Source organism: Coregonus clupeaformis, chromosome 9 (assembly GCF_020615455.1).
Source record: "Coregonus clupeaformis isolate EN_2021a chromosome 9, ASM2061545v1, whole genome shotgun sequence".
Classification (NCBI taxonomy): domain Eukaryota; kingdom Metazoa; phylum Chordata; class Actinopteri; order Salmoniformes; family Salmonidae; genus Coregonus; species Coregonus clupeaformis.
This window is the reverse complement of record NC_059200.1, coordinates 34,937,449-34,960,265: the sequence shown is the minus strand read 5'-3', so window position 1 is coordinate 34,960,265 and position 22,817 is coordinate 34,937,449. Positions and strand designations below refer to the sequence as shown.

Here is a 22,817-nt window from a genome sequence, read left to right as displayed (position 1 = left end):
TTGCGAAACTGGCCGTTCATAAATTCAGGGCGTTATCATGTTCCTCAATTAATTCAGTGCATTTCAGCAGTAGTCCTAGGCTATCTCGATACAGAGCGTGCTCAGGACACACAGAGCGCAGGCCATAGCGTTGTCGAATTGTAAAAACTTTGTAACGGCAGTCAAACAAAAGTTAAATGACCAAAGTTGCTAAGCTTGCTAGATAACCTCCAACGAATGACAGAATATCTCCTATTTGGCTAAATCGAGTTGATGATTATACAGATAGCAGATCAGCTCATGAATAACGGGGCGGTGAAGAGAGGATATTGTTTAAATATCAAGGTATCTTAACGGGGACCAACTCTGTAAAAAAATATATCCATATCTACTCTCATACCGTTTGTTGATCACAAATTCAATACCGAAGCTCTCATATGGGCAGCAATATGAGACAGTGCAGAGAAGCGGGGGAAATGTTATAGTGGTATTTTGACATGCGTAGGTAAGACGTGCTTTGATAATGCAACCTATGGATTACAGAATAAAGTTAGGAATTTTCATGCGAGACAGGAGTCAGGATTTTGGGTTTTAGTGGGACTGTGACGATAGGATAATTGCCTCTTTTTAAGGCTACTACATGAGTCAATAGATCAATAATACACTTGATTTAGGCTACATTATTGCAGGCTAAATGTTTCTGATCAGTGATAGATGAGCAAACAAATAAATGAGCTACCACTTCCACTTGTCCAGCCAGAGATCAAATAACCAAATATACAGACAGAGATTCAGTGAAACAATATCACATTGATATTAGACAAGTCACAGGCTTTTGGTCGGGAGTAAGATAGGCTACTATGCGAGTGAAGAGCAAAATCCACTTGTATAACATGCTAGCAACAAGTTTTTATCAGCTAATATATGAGCAAACTAGAATAAAGATGATCATTAGCACTCACCTCAATTTAGCTAATCACTTCATCATTATTTGAATCAGCTGTGTAGTGCTAGGGCAAAAACCAAAATGTGCACGCAGGAGGGGCCCCAGGAACGAGTTTGGGAAACCGTGATCGAGGTGACCATACACGACTATTGCTTGAAAGGTGTATAACTGTTGTACAGTATATGACTTTGGGAGTTTCAGTATAAGTAATAATTTGATACATGCCTTCAACTGCATTAGCCTACTTTATTCCAATATGTTCATCATTCAGTTGATCATAACTAAGGTGAGTTTTCCTGTCTCTGCAATTTTTCGAGGCCCAATGGCTGTTTCCTTGTCTCCTAACTCCATTGCCGCCCACCTCGGCCGCGTTGTTCTCAACACTAATTTAAATCAATTTAGACTACTGTTTTCTAGAAATCTAGCATTTAATTTCTGTGATGTCGGACCAGGCCTGGGCTCGTGCTTTCAGCTCACCGGGCTTGATTCGGACCGGGATTGAATTTTCAGTTCTGATTAGAACTCTAAACTGCATTCGGGTCTCGTGTGCAGTCTCCGTAAGTGTCAATTATGCGTATGCTTTGAATTTATGGCGTAAATACGCTAGTCTCAAGGCTTCCATGCGACAACCTGTTTGGATAATGTGGTATTTTATTTTGGGCCAATCTGCTGCTGCACATTTTGTGTATTGTGTGGAATTGCATTAGTGCGACATTGGGGTAAAATGTTGTAATTTCCCGGGTCTATTTTTTCGGGAAATGTGAAGAGTGGTCCCTGGACAGTCCTGGGATCCCGGTTACCCATGTTAATCCCAAACACACTTGAAGAAGCAAATACATAATACATACCATGTTGGTGTAGGGAAAATAATGCCAAAAGGTAGTACCAACTTCATTCCATACACGTTTGCAAACCAAATTGTGCTCACTCAGATATGATATTTTCACACCTTTCCAGCACAGTTCCAGCAACTATGGTGGATGTGTAACCAGGTTAAGTACAGCTCGGTTTGGCTTGGCTTGGTTTGGCTCAGTGGTGTGAAAAACTATACTGCACACAGCCTGCCAGTTGTAATGACGAGTGTGTGTCTCTGTCTGTGCCCTGTAGTCCAGAGTCAGAACCTGGTGACGGACAATGTGGCGGTGGTGGAGGGCGAGGTGGCTGTCATCAGCTGCCGGGTGAAGAACAACGATGACTCGGTCATCCAGCTCCTCAACCCCAACAGACAGACAATCTATTTCAGAGACGTCCGACGTGAGTACCACACATACACACAGACTGGCATACACACGTGGCCTGGAAATATATACAGTGGGGAGAACAAGTATTTGATACACTGCCGATTTTGCAGGTTTTCCTACTTACAAAGCATGTAGAGGTCTGTAATTTTTATCATAGGTACACTTCAGGCAGGCACACACACACACACACACACACACACACACACACACACACACACACACACACACACACACACACACACACACACACACACACACACAGAGACAAGCATATATACACACACACCTTGGAAATAGAAAAAAATATAGGCCTACTACACTGAGTATACAAAACATTAAGAACACCTGCTCTTTCCGTGGCATAGACTGACCAGGTGAAAGCTATGGTCCCTTATTGATGTCCCTTGTTAAATCCACTTCAATCATTGTAGATGAAGGGAAGGAACAGGATAAAGAAGGATTGTTAAGCTTTGAGACAATTGAGACATGGGTTGTGTATGTGTACCATTCAGAGGGTGAATTGGCAAGACAAAATATTTAAGTGCCTTTGAACGGGGTATGGTAGTAGGTGCCAGGCGCACCAGTTTGTGTCAAGAACTGCACCGCTGCTGGGTTTTTCATGCTCAACAGTTTCCTGTGTGTATCAAGAATGGTCCACCACACAAAGGACATCCATCCAACTTAACACAACTGTGGGAAGCATTGGAGTCAACATGGGCCAGCATCTCTGTGGAATGTTTTCGACACCTTGTAGAGTCCATACCCCAACGAATTGAGGCTGTTCTGATGGCAAAAGTATGCGGTGTAGCTCAGTATTAGGAAGGTGTTCCCTAATGTTTGGTATACTCTGTGTAGGTCTACACTGACACACTTACACATACTGTCATCAAGTGTACAAGAATCGTTCGGTCCGCTTCAAAATCAAATAAAATCAAATGTTATTGGTCACATAAACATATTTGGCAGATGTTATTGTGTGTGTAGCGAAATGCTTGTGTTCCTAGCTCCAACAGTGCAGTAGTATCTAACAATGCACAACAATACACACAAATCTCTATGTAAAAGAATGGAGTTAAGAAATATATACATATTAGGACGAGCAATGTCGGAGTGGCATTGGCTAGAATAGAGTAGAATACAGTATATACTTATGAAATGAGTAAAACAGTATGTTTACGGGCCCTGTGTAGCTCTGTTGGTAGAGCATGGCACTTGCAACGCCAGGGTTGTGGGTTCGATTCCCACGGGGGGCCAGTATGAAAATGTATGCACTCACTAACTGTAAGTCGCTCTGGATAAGAGCGTCTACTAAATGACTAAAATGTAAATGTATGTAAACATTATTAAAGTGACCAGTGTTCCATTATTAAAGTGACCAGTGTTTCCATGTCTATGTACATAGGGCAACAACCTCTAAGGTGCAGGGTTGAGTAGCCGGCTAGTGATGGCTATTTAACAGTCTGATGGCCTTGAGATATAAGCTGTTTTTCAGTCTCTCGGTCCCAGCTTTGATGCACCTGTACTGACCTCGCCTTCTGGGTGAACAGGACGTGGCTCGGTGGTTGATGTCCTTGATGATCTTTTTGGCCTTCCTGTGACATCGGGTGCTGTGGGGCAGGCAGGTTGAAGAGGCACTGTTGCGCCTTCTTCACCACACTATCTGTGTGCATGGACCATTTCAGATTGTCAGTGACGTGTACGCCGAAGAACTTGAAGCTTTTCACCTTCTCCACTGCGGTCCCGTCGATGAGGATGGAGGCGTGCTCCCTCTGCTGTCTCCTGAAGTCCACGATCAGCTCCTTTGTTTTGTTGACATTGAGGGAGAGGTTATTTTCCTGGCACCACTCCGCCAGGGCCCTCACCTTCTCGTTATTGTTGGTAATCAGGCCTACTACTATTATGTAGTCTGCAAACTTAATGATTGAGTTGGAGGCGTGTGTGGCCACGCAGTCATGGGTGAACAGGGAGTACAGCAGGGGGCTGAGCACACACCCTTGTGGGGCCCCTGTGTTGAGGATCAGCATAGTGGAGGTGTTGTTTCCTACTTTCACCACCTGGGGGTGAGGGGGTCCCGTCAGGAAGTCCAGGACCTAGTTGCACAGGGCAGGGTTCAGACCCAGGGCCCCGAACTTAATGATGAGCTTGGAGGGTACTATGGTTTTGAAGGCTGAACTGTAGTCAATGAACAGCATTCTTACATAGGTAATCCTTTTGGCGAGATGGTATAGGGCAGTGTGCAGTGCGATGGCGATTGCATCGTCTATGGATCTATTGGGCCGTTATGCACATTTAAGTGGGTCCAGGGTGTCAGGTAAGGTGGAGATGATATGATCCTTAACCAGCCTCTCAAAGCACTTAATGATGACTGAAGTGAGTGCTACGCGGCAATAGTAATTTAGTTCAGCTACCTTTGCTTGGGTACAGGAACAATGGTGGACATCTTGAAGCAAGTGGGGACAGCAGACTGGGATAGGGAGAGATTGAATATGTCCGTAAATACTCCAGCCAGCTGGTCTGCGCATGCTCTGAGGACGCGGCTAGGGATGCCTTCTGGGCCAGCAGCCTTGCGAGGGTTAACATGCTTAAATCTCTTACTCACGTCGGCCACGGAGAACGAGAGCCTGCAGTCCTCGGAGTAGGCCTCATCAGTGGCACTGTGTTATCCTCAAAGCAGGCGAAGAAGGTGTTTAGCTTGTCCAGGAGCAAGACGTCGGTGTCCGCAATGGGGCTGGTTTTCCCTTTGATTGTCTGGAGTCCCTGCCACAACGGTTTCGTGTCTGAGCCGTTGAATTGCGACTCCACTTTGTCTTTTTTAAGGTATCTGTGACCAACAGATGCATATCTGTTTTCCCAGTCATGTGAAATCCATAGTTTAGGGCCTAATTTATTTATTTCAATTGACTTATTTCCTTTTATGAACTGTAACTCAGTAAAATCTTTGAAATTGTTGCATGTTGCGTAATTTTTTTTGTTCAGTGTAGTACTCGCATACACATTAATTTGAAGAGGTTGGAAATACACCCACAAACATACAGTATAGCTCTAATGTACGCACACTTAATGTCCTCCTTCTGTCTACTTCAGAGACTTCAGGCATGAGCGTACACACTCACACAAACACAGACAGAGAAGCAGCCACGTCCTCGGAAGGTCTCCCATCTATCTCTGAAGCATCCAACGTTGTGTCCCTCCCTCCCTTCGCACCACCACACACTCTCTCTCACACACATACACAGCCACTCAGCCATGTCCTCAAGATCCCCCTCGCATGCATAAATTGTGCCTCGTGTTTTTCTGTTTCGCTGGGGCACCAAATACCAAGCCCACAGCTGGCTGTCAAGGGCATCTCATCTTCTGACGGGAAGCCTTGATCTCTTGTGATCTTTTCCTGAGAACACGCTGGCATTTTACTGCAGCTGCACTGCTTAATTATAGCTTTGCTCTGCTACCAGCCTCCCCTGGAATATCATATTGGGCCCCTCCAACTAAAATCCATATTGGGAAAAAAAGGAGAGAGAGAAAGAGAGGAGAGAGCTTTGACATTGACATCCTGTGACCCCACTTCAAGGGAGCGGTCATAGCCGGGTGTGGATGAGGGGGCCTGACCTCCTCCCAGGTGTAGCCCTCTGCACACAAAGTGAGTACACACAAACACACACTTTTATACTGTAGGCACACACAGCGAGTTAAGAGGCACACACATGCTTTTGCCCTGGCATTCACAATGAAGAGGCAGACACCTGATACTCCACACTGCCCTTTCCCACCTGGACAAAAGGAACACCTAGGTGAGAATGCTGTTCATTGACTACAGCTCAGCGTTCAACACTCTAGTGCCCACAAAGCTCTGCAACTGGATCCTGGAATTCATGATGGGCCGCCCCCAGGTGGTAAGGGTAGGCAACAACACATCTGCCACGCTGATCCTCAACACGGGGCCCCTCAGGGGTGCGTGCTTATTCCCCTCCTGTACTCCCTGTTCACCCACGACTGCGTGGCCAAGCACGACTCCAACACATTTACATTACATTTTACATTTTAGTCATTTAGCAGATGCTCTTATCCAGAGCGACTTACAGTTAGTGAGTGCATACATTATTATTATATATTTTTTTTTTTTCATACTGGCCCCCCATGGGAATCGAACCCACAACGCTGGCGTTGCAAACGCCATGCTCTACCAACTGAGCTACATCCCTGCTGGCCATTCCCTCCCCTACCCTGGACGACGCTGGGCCAATTGTGAGCCGCCCCATGGGTCTCCCGGTCGCAGCAGGCTATGACAGAGCCTGGATTCGAACCAGGATCTCTACACCATCATTAAGTTTGCTGACGACACAACAGTGGTAGGCCTGATCACAGACAACAATGAGACAGCCTATAGGGAGGAGGTCAGAGACCTGGCAGTGTGGTGCCAGGACAACAACCTCTCCCACAATGTGAGCAAGACAAAGTAGCTGATCGTGGACTACAGGAAAAGGAGGGCCGAACATGCCCCCGTTCACATCGACAGGGCTGTAGTGGAGCGGGTCGAGAGTTTCAAGTTCCTTGGTGTCCACATCACCAACAAACTGTCATAGTCCAAACACACTAAGGCAGTCGTGAAGAGGGCACGACAACACCTTTTCCCCCTCAGAAGACTGAAAAGATTTGGCATGGGTCCCCAGATCCTCAAGAAGTTGGCAACTGCTCGGCATCCGACCGTAAGGCACTACAGAGGGTAGTGCGTTCGGCCCAGTACATCACTGGGGCCAAGCTTCCTGCCATCCAGGACATATATACTAGGCGGTGTCAAAAAAGTGTTGAAGACTCCATTCACCAAAGTCATAGACTGTTCTCTCTGCTACTGCACAGCAAGCGGTACAGGAGCGCCAAGTCTAGGTCCAAAAGGCTCCTTAACAGCTTCTACCCCCAAGCCATAAGACTGCTGAACAATTATTAAAATGGTCACCCGGACAATTTACATTGACACCTCCTCCGTCCCCCTCCATCCCCCCAACCCCCCGTCAACCCCCACCCCCCTTTGAATTTACACTGCTGATACTCGCTGTTTATTATCTATGCATAGTCACTTTACCCCTACCTACATGTACAAATTACCTCGACTAACCTGTATCCCCGCACATTGACTCGGTACCGGTACCCCCTGTATATAGTCTCGGTATTGTTATTTTATTGTGTTATTTTCTTTCTTTTTTTTACTATAGTTTATTTAGTAAATATTTTCTTAACTCTATTTCTTGAACTGCATTGTTGGTTAAGGGCTTTTAAGGAAGCATTTCACGGTAAGGTCTACACCTGTTGTATTTGGCACATGTGACAAATACAATTTGATCTGATTTGTACAGTGGGTGGACAGCCATTCTTTTGAAATCCAGGGAGCGCGGGTGTGTGAGGAGTCCGCTGGGCCCTGCATGGTACCTGTCTGAAAGCAGCCTCTGCATTACCAAAGGACACCTTTACCTTACCTTCACAACCACAGCTCCCAATCTCTTAATGAGAACCTCACCTCCATCTCCTCTGGTTTTTCAAGGCACTGACCCGGCCATTAAGGGGACGGCAGCAGCCAAGCCAAGAAGTTCATCCTCTCTAATCTCTCCGCCGCTCTCTTTATCACTAAAAGGTTAGAAAACCGTATGGAACCAGCTAAAGGGCCTTGGGACAAGAGGAGGGTTGGGCGCCAAGATTCCCTTTTCTACAACGCTTGAAGTGTGCGTGTGTAGCGTGTCTGCATGTGCGTGTATGTGTGTGGTGGGGGTCTGTCAGAGGAGCCAAATTACCCTCCCCCACTTACCTCTCCCTCGCTCGCTCCTTAATAAAACTTTAATGGGCTCCTCTCAAAAAGTAGCCGGGCCCACTAATCAGAATTGATTGCCGCCACTTAGGAAGAAGCCAGAAGCTCGTCGCCAAGAAGCTGGAGCCAGCCCTCCTCGATGAAACTAGGGAGAAAATACGCAAATGATATAGAAAGAGAGAGGGAGAGAAGGGAGAAAGATGGAAGAAAGGAATAACCCATTGCAGCCATCAAAGGTTTAGTTGATCTCATCTTTATATATTTTTTCGCTCTGTTATCAATTGGAGTTGATTTTCACCCCTTTTGTGTTTACAGTCAGCTTCATTTCAATGCAGAGATTGCCAGGACTCAATGGATTTGGCTGAGTGTGTTTGTGCAGCCTTTTGAGCCCCACCGAACGGACCTTTGGCTGTTTGTGATAACACCAAAATAAGCAATGTATATTCAGCACCACTTTAGGCGACTGTCTACCCCTCGCCAATGGAAATGAGTGGCATAAAAAAAAAACGCCATTGTCCACGTTGATCTGACCCAGGCAAATGAATTAGAAATCTTGGACAGAAAGTCCTCTGTTTTATTATTTCATACTATTTCATACCTAAGTAGGATCACTTTATTCATGAGATGGCTTGGGGCCTTCTGATACGAGGTAAATAACAAAAGAGCCGAATTGAGGGATGCAATACCCTCCAAAACCAATTATGTTTTTTGAATACTCTTGCAATGTGAACAGTGAATCAGTTTTATTTTGAAGAAAGCTGTCATTCATTTTCATAGAGAGGCTGTTTTTTTGGTTGTAGAGAGGCTGTATGAAGAACATTGACTTTGGTTTTCACAATCTAATTCAAGACCACCATAGAAATGAAACGTATACAGTACAAATGTTCCTCCAAGTCTCTGCCTTGTGTGTGTGTGTTACATAAAATAAATGTGCTAGTTTTGAAACTCCTATAGCTACTGTATTCAAGTTTGAATCAGCAGGAATAGTCTACTGCTGTGTTTTGAGACTTGCATGGCGATACCCCCCCCCCACCACTTTGTTTTCATTATTGTTACCGAAATCCTCCCGGCAGGCTAGCTTCAATGGCAATTACGATTGTCAGAATTGCTCCGTCTCTCCTCAGCCCAACTCATGATAAGGGAAGGAGAGAGAGAGAGAGAGAGAGAGAGAGAGAGAGAGAGAGAGAGAGAGAGAGAGAGAGGTGGAAAAAGAGAAAGAGAGAGGGGTCATCCTCCATGTTGTAGCACATCTGAACCCAAAGAAGAAGGGGATACCTCAGAAATACCTTGCCAGGCAAGCTTTGACATTACTGCAAAGGAATTCAATTGTTTGCGAAGCTGCCTGCTTGCCTATTCTTTACCGCCCATATCTATTATTCTGTCTGAAATGTACCGCAGTTTCCAACCCTGCTGTGTGACTGGGCTATTTCCCATTGTTTCCTTGTCCTTGTTCTTCTTTGTGTCTGTTTTTGTCCCTGTTCCTTGCCACTGTGAATCATATTCCCACATATTGTTTTGATCAAGTGTTTGTTGCCTCACCGGTGTCTCTCCACACTTGTTTTTTACTGTGTTGTCATTGCCTTTTCTTGCCCACTTCTGTCTCCCCCTGTGTTTGTACCTTCCAAGAAGTACATTATCTGAGAAACCCTCTGCCAAACTAATGGAAATGAAAGAACAAAACAACATCGAAATGCTTTATTTTTCAGTTAGTTTTCTTTAGTGGAATTGCTTTCCACTACTAGTGCATTTGTTTTCCTGGAACTCACCCCATTGGACAGCACTGCCGCGGCAGGGGCTAGTGGGGACACGCTGCGTGTCCATTCCCGGGCTCCCCCGTGGTGAGCTGGATGTCGCGGGCAGGCACCATTGTTGTGCTGTAACGGGGACATGGCGGGCCACTGAACCCTCACAACATGGCCATGCTTGTGTCCAGGAACAACACCACTGCACTAGAGAAAGGCCATGTTTCCTGTTGGACACAGAGATTTTGTGTTGTCAAGCGCTAACACTGTTGTCCTGTCCAAAAATGGATCAGTGTTCAGTTTCTCACCACCTCCAATTCTCTCTGTTTTTTGGCCAAAGCCACATCTGTGTTGTTAATATAGGTGTACACTTACATAAAATTATCACACCAAGGTATAGCATGGTAAAGGAGGCAATGTATGAAAGGTATGCATTGAGCATACAGGATACCACAATGGACTGGAGACCATTTTTCAAATACCAAAATTATTTCACATACTGTATCCATACCTCCAAAGAATGTGATGGTCAGCTCGGGTATTTGCTGATGACTGCTTTCCCCTCCACAGTCTCGGACTATTCACACAAAACATCAGCAAGCCCTGGCATTTCACAATGGAGGTCAAGTGCCCTGTGAAGGCTATGCTACTGTATACAATGACCGTTCCAGTTCGTTAGCTAAAGGTTCCCACAAAGCATGTCCTTCCTTACCAGGTCTGTAGACTAGACTGTACTTAAGTCCTCGAATACCCCCAGTACACCAGACTTTAGTGCCATTATGAACATTATCAGTGTTTTCATAACGCTTTAATCATGCCCATTGGTTTCCACCTAGCGCTGAGTCACACAACAGATTACCAGCGGCTTGGCCGTGACGCCTCTCATTGGAGTGTGTTAATCCCAGCACATTCTTCCAATCAATGAATTGCAGCCTCTGGCTGCCATTCACACTGACAGGCCTAACCCTGCTTTCCAGCCAGCGACTATATGAGCGCTAAAGCTAGCGGTTAGCGTTTAAAAGTAGCATAGTTAAGCAACTTATCAAGAAATAATGAAAGTCATTGAGTTAGGAAGTTGGGACACCAGAATGCCTTTGCAAAATGTAACTGAACGGTGAGAAGTTATGTTTTGATTTGACTTAAATCCCACATGCTAAAAATCTCCTTTGAACAATGTTATCTTTTAAGTTCTTACTCTGAATTCACACACTTGTTAGCTATTCCGTTTCTCTCTGTTTGTAGTTATCTCTGATATTCGAAGAGCACTACCCTGGCAACAGGATCAAAGACATTAGCGATGAGTTGGCACGAAAACAGGTTTTAACCCCCTACCCCCGCAACTTTGCACTCCTTTTGCACCATGTGGCTTGACCTTATGGGAGTAGGGGGAGGCGAGTGTAATCAAGATTGGGTTTCCTGATGAGGGGGCACGTGGCTACTCCGAGGTGCTGAGAGGAGGGTCATCGGGAAGGTATAGAGGATCAACCCGAGGGGGACAATGGTGGACGGCTCTCTCCACTCCGGGGATCCTCCAGTGAAGCAGAACCAGAGAGAATACTTAATCTCCTCCTTTGATTAATTATACTGAACAAAAATATAAAAGCAACATGTAAAGTGTTGGTCCCATGTTTCATGAGCTGAAATAAAAGGTCCCGGAAATGTTTCAAATGTACAAAAAGCTTATTTCTAAAGAATGTTGTGCACAAATTCATTTACATCCCTGTTAGTGCTCATTTCTCCTTTACCAAGATAATCCATCCACCTGACAGGTGTGGCATATCAAGAAGCTGATTAAGCAGCATGATTATTACACAGGTGCACCTTGTGCTGGGGACAACAAAAGGCCACTCTAAAATGTGTAGTTTTGTCACACAACACAACGCCACAGATATTTGAGGGAGTGTGCAATTGGCATGCTGTATGCAGGAATGTCCACCAGCGCTGTGCCCAGAGAATTGAATGTTCATTTCTCTACCAGAAGCCGCCTACAATGTCATTTTAGAGAATTTGTCAGTACGTCCAACCGGCCTCACAACCGCAGACCACGTGTAATCACACCAGCCCAGGACCTCCACATCCGGCTTTTTCACCAACAAGATCTTCTGAGATCAGCCACCCGGACAGCTGATGAAACTGTGGGTTTGCACAACCGTAGAATTTCTGCACAAACTGTCAGAAACCGTCTCAGGGAAGCTCATTTGCGTCGTCCTCACCAGGGTCTTGACCTGACTGCAGTTTGGCGTCGTAACCGACTTCAGTGGGCAAATGCTCACCTTCGATGGCCACTGGCACGCTGGAGAAGTGTGCTCTTCACGGATGAATCCCGGTTTATCTGTACTCGGCAGATGGCAGACAGCGTGTATGGCATCGTGTGGGCTAGTGGTTTGCTGATGTCAACGTTGTGAACAGAGTGCCCCGTGGTGGCAGTGGGGTTAAGGTATGGGCAGGCATAAGCTATGGACAACAAACACAATTGCATTTTATCGATGGCAATTTGAATGCACAGAGATACAGTGACGAGATCCTGAGGCCCATTGTTGTGCCAGTCATCCGCCGCCTTCACCTTATGTTTCAGCATGATATTGCAAGACCCCATGTCGCAAGAATCTGTACACAATTCCTGGAAGCTTAAAATGTCCCAGTTCTTCCATGGCCTGCATACTCACCAGACATGTCACCCATTGAGCATGTTTGGAATGCTCTGGATCAATGTGTACGACAACATGTTCCAGCTCCCGCAAATATTCAGCAACTTCGCACAGCCATTGAAGAGGAGTGGGACAACATTCCATATGCCACAATCAACAACCTGATCAACTCTATGCGAAGGAGATGTGTTGCGCTGCATGAGGCAAATGGTGGTCACACCAGATACTGACTGGTTTTCTGATCCCAGATACTGACTGGTTTTCTGATCCATGCCCCTACTTTTTTTTAAAGGTATCTGTGACCAACAGCTGCGTATCTGTATTCCCAGTCATTTGAAATCCATAGATTAGGGCCTGATTAATTTATTTCATTTGACTGATGTCCTTATGTGAGCTGTAACTCAGTGAAATATTTGAAATTGTTGCATGTTGCGTATATATACAGTTGAAGTCGGAAGTTTACATACACCTTAGCCAAATACATTTAAACTCAGTTTTTCACAATTCCGGACATTTAATCCTAGTACAAATTCCCTATCTTAGGTCAGTTAGGATCGCCACTTTATTTTAAGAATGTCGAGTGTCAGAATAATAGTAGAGAGAATGATTTATTTCAGCTTTTATTTCTTTCATCACATTCCCAGTGGGTCAGAAGTTATACACTCAATTAGTATTTGGTAGCATTGGGTCAAATGTTTCGGGTAGCCTTCCACAAGCTTCCCACAATAAGTTGGGTGAATTTTGGCCCATTCCTCCTGACAGAGCTGGTGTAACTGAGTCAGGTTTGTAGGCCTCCTCTATAGGATTGAGGTCAGGGCTGTGTGATGGCCACTCTAATACCTTGACTTTGTTGTCCTTAAGCCATTTTGCCACAACTTTGGAAGTATGCTTGGGGTCGTTGTCCATTTGGAAGACCCATTTGCGACCAAGCTTTAACTTCCTGACTGATGTCTTGAGATGTTGCTTCAATATATCCACATAATTTTCCTTCCTCATGATGCCATCTATTTTCTGAAGTGCACCAGTCCCTCTTGCAGCAAAGCACCCCCACAGCATAATGCTGCCACCCCTGTGCTTCACGGTTGGGATGGTGTTTTTCGGCTTGCAAGCAACCCCCTTTTTCCTCCAAACATAACGATGGTCATTATGGCCAAACAGTTCTATTTTTGTTTCATCAGACCAGAGGACATTTCTCCAAAAAGTACGATCTTTGTCCCCATGTGCAGTTGCAAACCGTAGTCTGGCTTTTTTATGGTGGTTTTGGAGCAGTGGCTTCTTCCTTGCTGAGCGGCCTTTCAGGTTATGTCGATATAGGACTCGTTTTACTGTGGATATAGATACTTTTGTACCTGTTTCCTCCAGCATCTTCACAAGGTCCTTTGCTGTTGTTCTGGGATTAATTTGCACTTTTCGCACCAAGGTACGTTAATCTCTAGGAGACAGAACGCGTCTCCTTCCTGAGCGGTATGACGGCTCTGTGGTCCCATGATGTTTATACTTGCATAATATTGTTTGTACAGATGAACGTGGTACCTTCAGGCGTTTGGAAATTGCTCCCAAGGATGAACCAGACATGTGGAGGTCTAAAATAAAATTCTGAGGTCTTGGCTGATTTCTTTTGATTTTCCCATGATGTCAAGCAAAGATGCACTGAGTTTGAAGGTAGGCCTTGAAATACATCCACAGGTACACCTCCAATTGACTCAAATTATGTCAATTAGCCTATCAGAAGCTTCTAAAGCCATGACATCATTTCTGTAATTTTCCAAGCTGTTTAAAGGCACAGTCAACTTAGTGTATGTAAACTTCTGACCCCACTGGAATTGTGATACAGTGAATTATAAGTGAAATAATCTGTCAGTAAACAATTGTTGGAAAAATTACTTGTGTCGTGCACAAAGTAGATGTCCTAACCGACTTGCCAAAACTATAGTTTGTTAACAAGAAATTTGTGGAGTAGTTGAAAAACAAGTTTGAATGACTCCAACCTAAGTGTATGTAAACTTCCGACTGTAAATCCTCACGTTTGACTGACAGCCACTTTTTCTCTCCTCCTCTTTTTCCCTTGCTTGCTCTCTCGCTTTATATCTATTTTCGAATAAAAGCAAAAGAGCACGGCTAACCAGCTGGAACCAAGAACAATCAGCTTCATCCCCCCATCCTCCATCGCCATCACAACCCTGCCTTTCATGTGCCCGCCGCTGCAAACTATATAATGATGCCAGATCATTTTGCTATTTGTTTCCATTTATTTATGTATTTATTCACGCTACCTCTTTTTTGTTGTTCGTTTTGCTCCTTTGAACTGGGCTGCTGTGGGTGAGAATAAACGTGGCTTGGGGAGGGGAAGACGACACAGAGAGCAGTAAATGGTCGCTGTCGATCTGTTGGGGTTGGTGGGGGGAAGCTTTCATCTTAACCAGACGTTGGCATTCTCCATCGCGTTCGCAAGGCAAAACGAACCACTAATGGCCTGCTCATTAGTCTGCGAGCTTGTGTGTGTGTGTGTCATTCAACACACACTGCTGTTCTAATTAGGTGAGGGACCCTGAGCTAGATACAAAGTCCTCAAAGTTAGGACTGGCGTTTGTTGTTTGGTTTGGTCGGCATCCCTCTACGAGAGCTTTCTCCATAGGGGGCAAGCAAGGTTTGCTGGATGTGATGGACTAGAGTCAGAATTGTGGGAGTGAGCATGTGGCGACCACGTGTCTGTAGACTTTACCTCCATACTTTAACTCTTGAAACTCCACCTGGAACTCCACACAAAGATACACACTTACTGTATACTCTCACCTAGTAGGTCGACAGTCATTTTCATAGTCAAGGCATAAACAATGACACTCTCTTTTGACCTACCCCCCCTTCTCTCTCTCTCTCTCCCTTTTTCTCTCCCTATCTCTCTTTCTTTGACCCTTCAGCCCTGAAAGATGCCCGCTTCCAGCTGGTCAACTTCTCGGACAATGAGCTGCGGGTGTCTCTGTCCAACGTGACCCTGTCTGACGAGGGGAGATACGTGTGCCAGCTGTACACAGACCCCCCACAGGAGGCCTACGCTGACATCACTGTGCTGAGTATGACTACACACACACACAATGTTTATAGAATGGAAATATGTCTCAGACCATCTACGTGGACATTAGTTATGAGAGTATGATTGAAAAAACATACACACACACACACACACACACAGCTATGTCTTACTATACTTGTGAGGACTTTTTAGGGACCAACAATTGATTCCCATTCAAAATACTATTTTCCCTAAACCTAACCCTTACCCTAACCTTAACCCCTAAGCCTAAACCTAACCCCTAAGCCTAAAATAGCCTTTTTACAAGTGAGGACTGGCAAAATGTCCTCACTATTCAGAATTTTTGTTGGTTTACTATTCTTGTGAAGACTTCTGGTACTCACAAGTATAGTAAAACATGCACACACACACACACACAGCTATCACTGGCACATCAGAGACTGATGGAGTGGTTGATCCCACAGCTGTATCTTAAAGTAGCCTTCTCTCACTCACTTTTGCACTCAAACTTTCACCCTTTCTCTTCTCTCTGTTTTTGTGACAGAAGATAAGGGCAGGGTTTCAATAATGATAATAAAGGACAAATCAAACCGTCATCAAGGTGTAGAGCCAATGTGCAAAGCTTGAATTGAATAATAATAACCTTGAAAAAAATTAAACAGGAGTAAAAGTCTCGCTTTTAGGGATGAGGCCATTTCACTGAAAGCTAGATATGTTTTATATGTCACTTTCATGATGTCATAACCCCACACTTAGTTTTTTAAGCATACATACAAAACAATCCAAAGGATAAGGAATGGCTTCAATCTAAACATTGTCCTCAGCTCACAGCCGTATTTGGTGTCAACGCAGAAGCACTTAAAGAGCCACGCCAATCAAAACCCAGCACCCATCCAGTTCTCCACTGTGCATCCTAGCAGGGTTTCTGAGGGGAAATTACATTGTGTGCGAATTATACAATGCGACATACAAAGCGTGCTTTAAACAAGAGCACGCACTTAGACATAATGATGGCGTTTTGGCAATGAAGTTTGACAGCGGGATGCAGGGAATGATTGTGATCTGAAAGTGTTCACAAGGAAGACATGGGGAGACTGGCTCAGGCTTGGATCTGTGTGTCTGGGCCAAGGCAGGAGTAGAACAGTGCAAATGGTATCAAGCTGTTTCAAGTGGCAGTAGGTAGCCAGCAAGAGCTGGAATTAAGTAACCCAAAATCGGTGAGTGGTCTCAACTCACATGTTCATGAGAACAGCCTAGTTGAGAGAAGGGAGAAAAAAACATCCTATAACATCTGAAGTGTACTGCATATTGTCAGCGTAGGGGTTTTATTATAAAGTGGGTGATTATTCTTATTTTTTGTGTAGAGCCTTTCGCCAAAAGCTGATAGGGGCCGATTCTGACTTGAGATACACGCACCTAAATATAACTTAGTCCTTTTTCACACACTTTATTTTCTGCGTACATTCTGACCTTGTTTGGTTTACAACAAAATGACTGTAGTCAATCTGATTTATCTCAAAGTATTTCCAAAAATGGTTAAGACATCTAAGATGTTGGACTGACCCGACACCCCCTAGTTTTTTTTGTGATTTATGACCCAAGTTCCTTAAACACTGTGTCTATTTGTCCTCCTTGCCAGTCCCTCCAGGCAATCCAATCATTGAGTCCCGGGAGGGCCAGGTAATCGAGGGCAATGAGACAGAGATGACCTGCACCGCCATGGGCAGCAAGCCCGCCGCCACCATCAGATGGATGAAGGGAGACAAAGAGCTCCAAGGTAGGTTACTGCCCGTTAACACTGTCACGCCCAAAACACATTGTCAACCCTGTCACTCCCAAAATACTTTAGCGGTCTACTACAACTCAGCGGAGTCTCCGACTGAAAGACCAAAGTCTAAAACAAGATGTTTCCGATGAAGAGGGATAAGAAGGTGAGGGTTAAAGTCATTGTAGTGAATTACTCTGTATGAATTGTAGAGTTGTCTATTGTTGTTAATGCATCATTTCCCATTCCCTACATTGACTAAGTTCAAATGAATTGACCCAGTGATACATTCATGACCATATCTTTATTCAAAGGCCTTCACATAGTTTGTCAATAAAACCAGACAGAGACTCAATGGGTGATGGCTCATCACCAAGTCAACACCAAAACCCCTTCCCTCTCATCATCTCAATAGGCACCTCTGCCTCTACAGTCTCTCTTTCTAACATTCCTCTCTCTTGATTTATTTTCTACCTCCTTCCTTCCCTCATTCCTTTATAATTAGCCCCACGTCAACGACACCTCCGCCTAATTGGGTCACTCCTGTGGCTCTGAATGACATCCATTAGAGTGATGGGCTGGCTCAGTGGTTGACTAGCCTCTTGGCACAGTGACAGCTTTCAAGCCTCTCTTCAAAGGGAGCTGGGATTAGGGGGGCCCAGAATTGGGCCAATGGAATGACCCCCTGCTGTTCCAGCTCCCACTCAGCAGAGTCCAAAGCCCTTCACCCACGTCACAACCACAACCTCATACCAATCACTAACAGTGCAAAGCCCTAATGAGGAGTCAAAGCCTTTCGACTTGGTTTCATCTACTCAATGAACACTTTAACTCTGGAGTGGGTAGGCTGACTCTGGTCCTGCAGGACTGTGTGCAGTGTGTGCAGGCCTAAAGGAAAAATCCACTCAAAAACTATATTTTTGTCCACTGTTAGTTAGTCCACTGTTAATACAGACCTAAAATGTTTGGCATGTCAGCAGTCAAGTTTTCAAGATATTTGACTTTCAAGAAGCAAAGTGTCACTTGCCACATCATCATGATGATGCGTGGACTAATATATATATATTTTTTTACAGATAGTTTTATAGTGGATTTTTCCTTGAACTTCCAGCCCAGTGTTAAAACAGCTGATTCACGTAATCAACTAATCGTGGTCTTCAATATAGACCAGTTTTAGGTGAATCTGGTGTTTTAGTGCTGAAGTCTGCACCCACTGTGGCACTCCAGGACAGTTGGTGCCCATTCCATTCATTAACCGTTAGTGTAACTACTACTGTGTTGTTGAATAGCGCTGGCTAGGCCTGGCTGTGTGGATGATGTCTTTCCTTACTCTCTGTGTTGACAAGAGAAGTTACCTGACAACAAACAGAGGGTGACGGAGAGTTCACACATCTGAACTTTACTGCTAGCCGTGTAAAATGTTTTGTGCCGTTGCTAGACAACAGTTTCAGGGCTTTCTATTGCCGACCACCTCTTTTTTTTATTTCACCTTTATTTAACCAGGTAAGCCAGTTGAGAACAAGTTCTAATTTACAACTGCGACCTGGCCAAGATAAAGCAAAGCAGTGCGATAAAAACACAACAACACAGAGTTACATATGGGATAAACAAAACGCACAGTCAATAACACAATAGAAAATATATATACAGTGTGTGCAAATGTAGTAAGGTATGGAGGTAAGGCAATAAATAGGCCATAGTGCAAAATAATTACAATTTAGTATTAACACTGGAATGATATATGTGCAGAAGATGATGTGCAAATAGAGATACTGGGGTGCAAATGAGCAAAATAAATAACAATATGGGGATGAGGTAGTTGGGTGGGCTAATTACAGATGGGCTGTGTACAGGTGCAGTGATCGGTAAGCTGCTCTGACAACTGATGCTTAAAGTTAGTGAGGGAGATAAGAGTCTCCAGCTTCAGAGATTTTTGCAGTTTGTTCCAGTCATTGACAGCAGAGAACTGGAAGGAATGGCGGCCAAAGGAGGTGTTGGCTTTGGGGATGACCAGTGAGATATACCTGCTGGAGCGCATACTACGGGTGGGTGTTGCTATGGTGACCAATGAGCTAAGATAAGGCAGGGATTTGCCTAGCAGTGATTTATAGATGACCTGGAGCCAGTGGGTTTGGCGACGAATATGTAGTGAGGGCCAGCCAACGAGAGCGTACAGGTCACAATGGTGGGTAGTATATGGGCCTTTGGTGACAAAACGGATGGCACTGTGATAGACTACATCCAATTTGCTGAGTAGAGTGTTGGAGGCTATTTTGTAAATGACATCGCCGAAGTCAAGGATCAGTAGGATAGTCAGTTTTACGAGGAAATGTTTGGCAGCATGAGTGAAGGAAGCTTTGTTGTGAAATAGGAAGCCGATTCTATATTTAACTTTGGATTGGAGATGCTTAATGTGAGTCTGGAAGGAGAGTTTACGGTCTAACCAGACACCTAGGTTTTTGTAGTTGTTCACATATTCTAAGTCAGACCTGCCGAGAGTAGTGATTCTAGTTGGGTGGGCAGGTGCAAGCAGCGTTCGATTGAAGAGCATGCATTTAGTTTTAGAAGAGCAGTTGGAGGCTACGGAAGGAGTGAAGCTCGTTTGGAGGTTTGTTAACACAGTGTCCATTGAAGGGCCAGATGTATACAAAATGGTGTCGCCTGCGTAGAGGTGGATCTGAGAGTCACCAGCAGCAAGAGCGACATCATTGATATACACAGAGAATAGAGTCGGCCCAAGAATTGAACCCTGTGGCTGCCAGAGGTCCAGACAACAGGCCCTCCGATTTGACACATTTAACTCTATCTGAGAAGTAGTTGTTGAACCAGGCGAGGCAGTCTTTTGAGAAACCAAGGCTATTTAGTCTGCCAATAAGAATGCGGTGATTGACGGAGTCGAAAGCCTTGGCCAGGTCAATGAAGACGGCTGCACAGTACTGTCTTTTATCGATCGTGGTTATAATATCGTTTAGGACCTTAAGCGTGGCTGAGGTGCACCCATAACCAGCTCGGAAACCAGATTGCATAGCGGAGAAGGGACAGTGGGATTCGAAATGGTCTGTGATCTGTTTGTTAACTTGGCTTTCAAATACTTTCGGCAGGATGGATATAGGTCTGTAACAGTTTGGATCTAGAGTGTCACCCCCTTTGAAGAGGGGGATGACCGCGGCAGCTTTCCAATCTCTGGGGATCTCAGACGATACGAAAGAGAGGTTGAACAGGGTGGTAATAGGGGTTGCAACAATTTCGGCAGCTAATTTTAGAAAGAAAAGGTCCAGATTGTCTAGCCCAGCTGATTTGTAGAGTCCAGATTTTGCAGCTCTTTCAGAACATCAGCTATCTGAATTTGGGTGAAGGAGAAGCGGGGTAGGGGTAGCCAGGTGGAAAGCATGGCCAGCCATAGCAAAATGCTTGTTGAAATTTTTGATTATCGTAGATTTATCGGTAGTGACAGTGTTTCCTAGCCTCAGTGCAGTGGGCAGCTGGGAGGAGGTGCTCTTATTCTCAATTAACTTTACAGTGTCCCAAAACTTTTTGGAGTTAGTGCTACAGAATGCACAATTCTGTTTAAAAAAGCTAGCCTTTGCTTTCCTAACTGATTGTGTATATTGGTTCCTGACTTCCCTGAAAAGTTGCATATCGCGGGGGCTGTTTGATGCTAATGCAGTACGCCACAGGATGTTTTTGTGCTGGTCAAGGGCAGTCAAGTCTGGGGTGAGCCAGGGGCTATATCTGTTCTTAGTTCTGAATTTTTTGAATGGGGCATGCTTATTTAAGATGGAGAGGAAAGCACTTTTAAAGAACAACCAGGCATCCTCTACTGACGGAATGAGGTCAATATCCATCCAGGATACCCGGGCCAGGTCAATTAGAAAGGCCTGCTCTCTGAAGTGATTTAGGGAGCGTTTGACAGTGATGAGGGGTGGTCGTTTGACCGCGGACCCATTTCGGATGCAGGCAATGAGGCAGTGATTGCTGAGATCCTGGTTGAAGACAGTGGAGGTGTATTTAGAGGGTAAATTAGTCAGGATGATATCTATGAGGGTGCCCATGTAAACAGATTTAGGGTTGTACCTGGTAGGTTCCTTGATAATTTGTGTGAGATTGAGGGCATCTAGTTTAGATTGTAGGATGGCTGGGGTGTTAAGCATATCCCAGTTTAGGTCACCAAGCAATACGAACTCTGAGGATAGATGGGGGGCAATCAATTCACATATGGTGTCCAGGGCACAGCTGGGGGCTGAGGGGGGTCTGTAGCAAGCGGCAAGTGAGAGACTTAGTTCTGGAAAGGTGGATTTTTAGAAGTAGAAGCTCAAACTGTTTGGGGACAGAACTGGATAGTATGATAGAGCTCTGCAGGCTATCTCTACAGTAGATTGAAACTCCGCCCCCTTTGGCAGTTCTATCTAGACGTAAAATGTTGTAGTTGGGAATTTCTGAATCTTTGGTGGCCTTCCTAAGCCAGGATTCAGACACTGCTAGAACATCAGGGTTGGCGGAGTGTGCTAACGCGGTGAATAACTCAAACTTAGGGAGGAGCCTTCTGATGTTAACATGCAAGGAACCAAGGCTTTTGTGGTTACAGAAGTCAACAAATGATAGCGCCTGGGGAGTAGGAGTGATACTGGGGGCTACAGGGCCTGGGTTAACCTCTACATCACCAGAGGAACAGAGGAGGAATAGAATAAGGATACGGCTTTAAGAACTGGTCTTCTAGTGCGTTGGGTACGGGCGTTGTAGAATAGATTCAAGGCATTATGTACATACAAGGATATGGAAGGATATGAGTACAGTGGAGGTAAACCTATGGAAGGATATGAGTACAGTGGAGGTAAACCTAAGCGTTGGGTAACGATGAAAGAGAGAGCATCACTGGAGGCACCGATTGAGCTGGTCTCCGCGTGTGTGGGGGGTGGGACAAAGGAGCTATCTGATGCGGGTTGAGCGGCACTCGGGGCTCTACAGTGAAACAGCAATAGGTAAGGCATATTGACATGGGAGAGAGGCATAAAGCAATCACAGGTGTTATTCGAGAGAGCTAAGACAACAGCTGGTAATGGCAACGAAAGTTTGAGCTGAGGCTAAACAGATAAACATGATGGGGTAGCGTATAAAGGAACAGACCAGCAGGCATCAGCTGTGTAGCTGAGTGATCATAAGGTCCAGTGAACAGCAATAGGTGAGTCCGGGAGCAGTTCAGTTCAGTGGCTGCTACGGCACAGGCGAGCGGGAAGCACGGCTGTTGATTGCGTGTGCTAGTGGGCCAGGGCTAGCAGATGGATCTTCGTGGTCGTCGCAACGGGAAGCCTGTTGAAACCACATCAGACGATTACGTCAGCAGACCAGTCGTGACGGATAGGCGGGGCTCCGTGTCAACACTAGGAGGTCACGTCCGGTTGACAGAGAGGTAGATAGCCGGGAGATGGGCCTGGCTCGAGGCTAGCTCAAGGCTAACTGGGGCTTGCTACTAGACAGCGGTGATTAGCCAACAACAACAGCCATTCGGTTGCAGCTAGCTAGTTGCGATGTTCCGGTGTCAAAATCCGATATGCTATGGCTCGATAGCGCGAGGTGCAGACTGGCCGATAATTGTCCAGGCTAGAGCTGGCTGGTAGGTAGTGCAGGCCACGGACAATGGTGAAGACCGCTAACGGTGGCTAATAGCAAGTAG

General features: G+C 45.2%; 1 protein-coding gene across 5 annotated transcripts in view; it reads left to right on the top strand.

Annotated features, from left to right (window-relative positions):
- Positions 1-22,817, top strand: part of LOC121573977 (cell adhesion molecule 1) — a 435,550-nt gene that overhangs the window by 318,801 nt on the left and 93,932 nt on the right. For all 5 annotated transcript variants that reach the window (XM_041886409.2, XM_041886413.2, XM_041886412.2 and 2 more), the window contains 3 exons: positions 2,033-2,179; positions 15,269-15,421; positions 17,021-17,158. In XM_041886409.2, the coding sequence (XP_041742343.2) occupies positions 2,033-2,179; positions 15,269-15,421; positions 17,021-17,158 (438 nt within the window). The remainder of the gene's footprint in view (positions 1-2,032; positions 2,180-15,268; positions 15,422-17,020; positions 17,159-22,817) is intronic.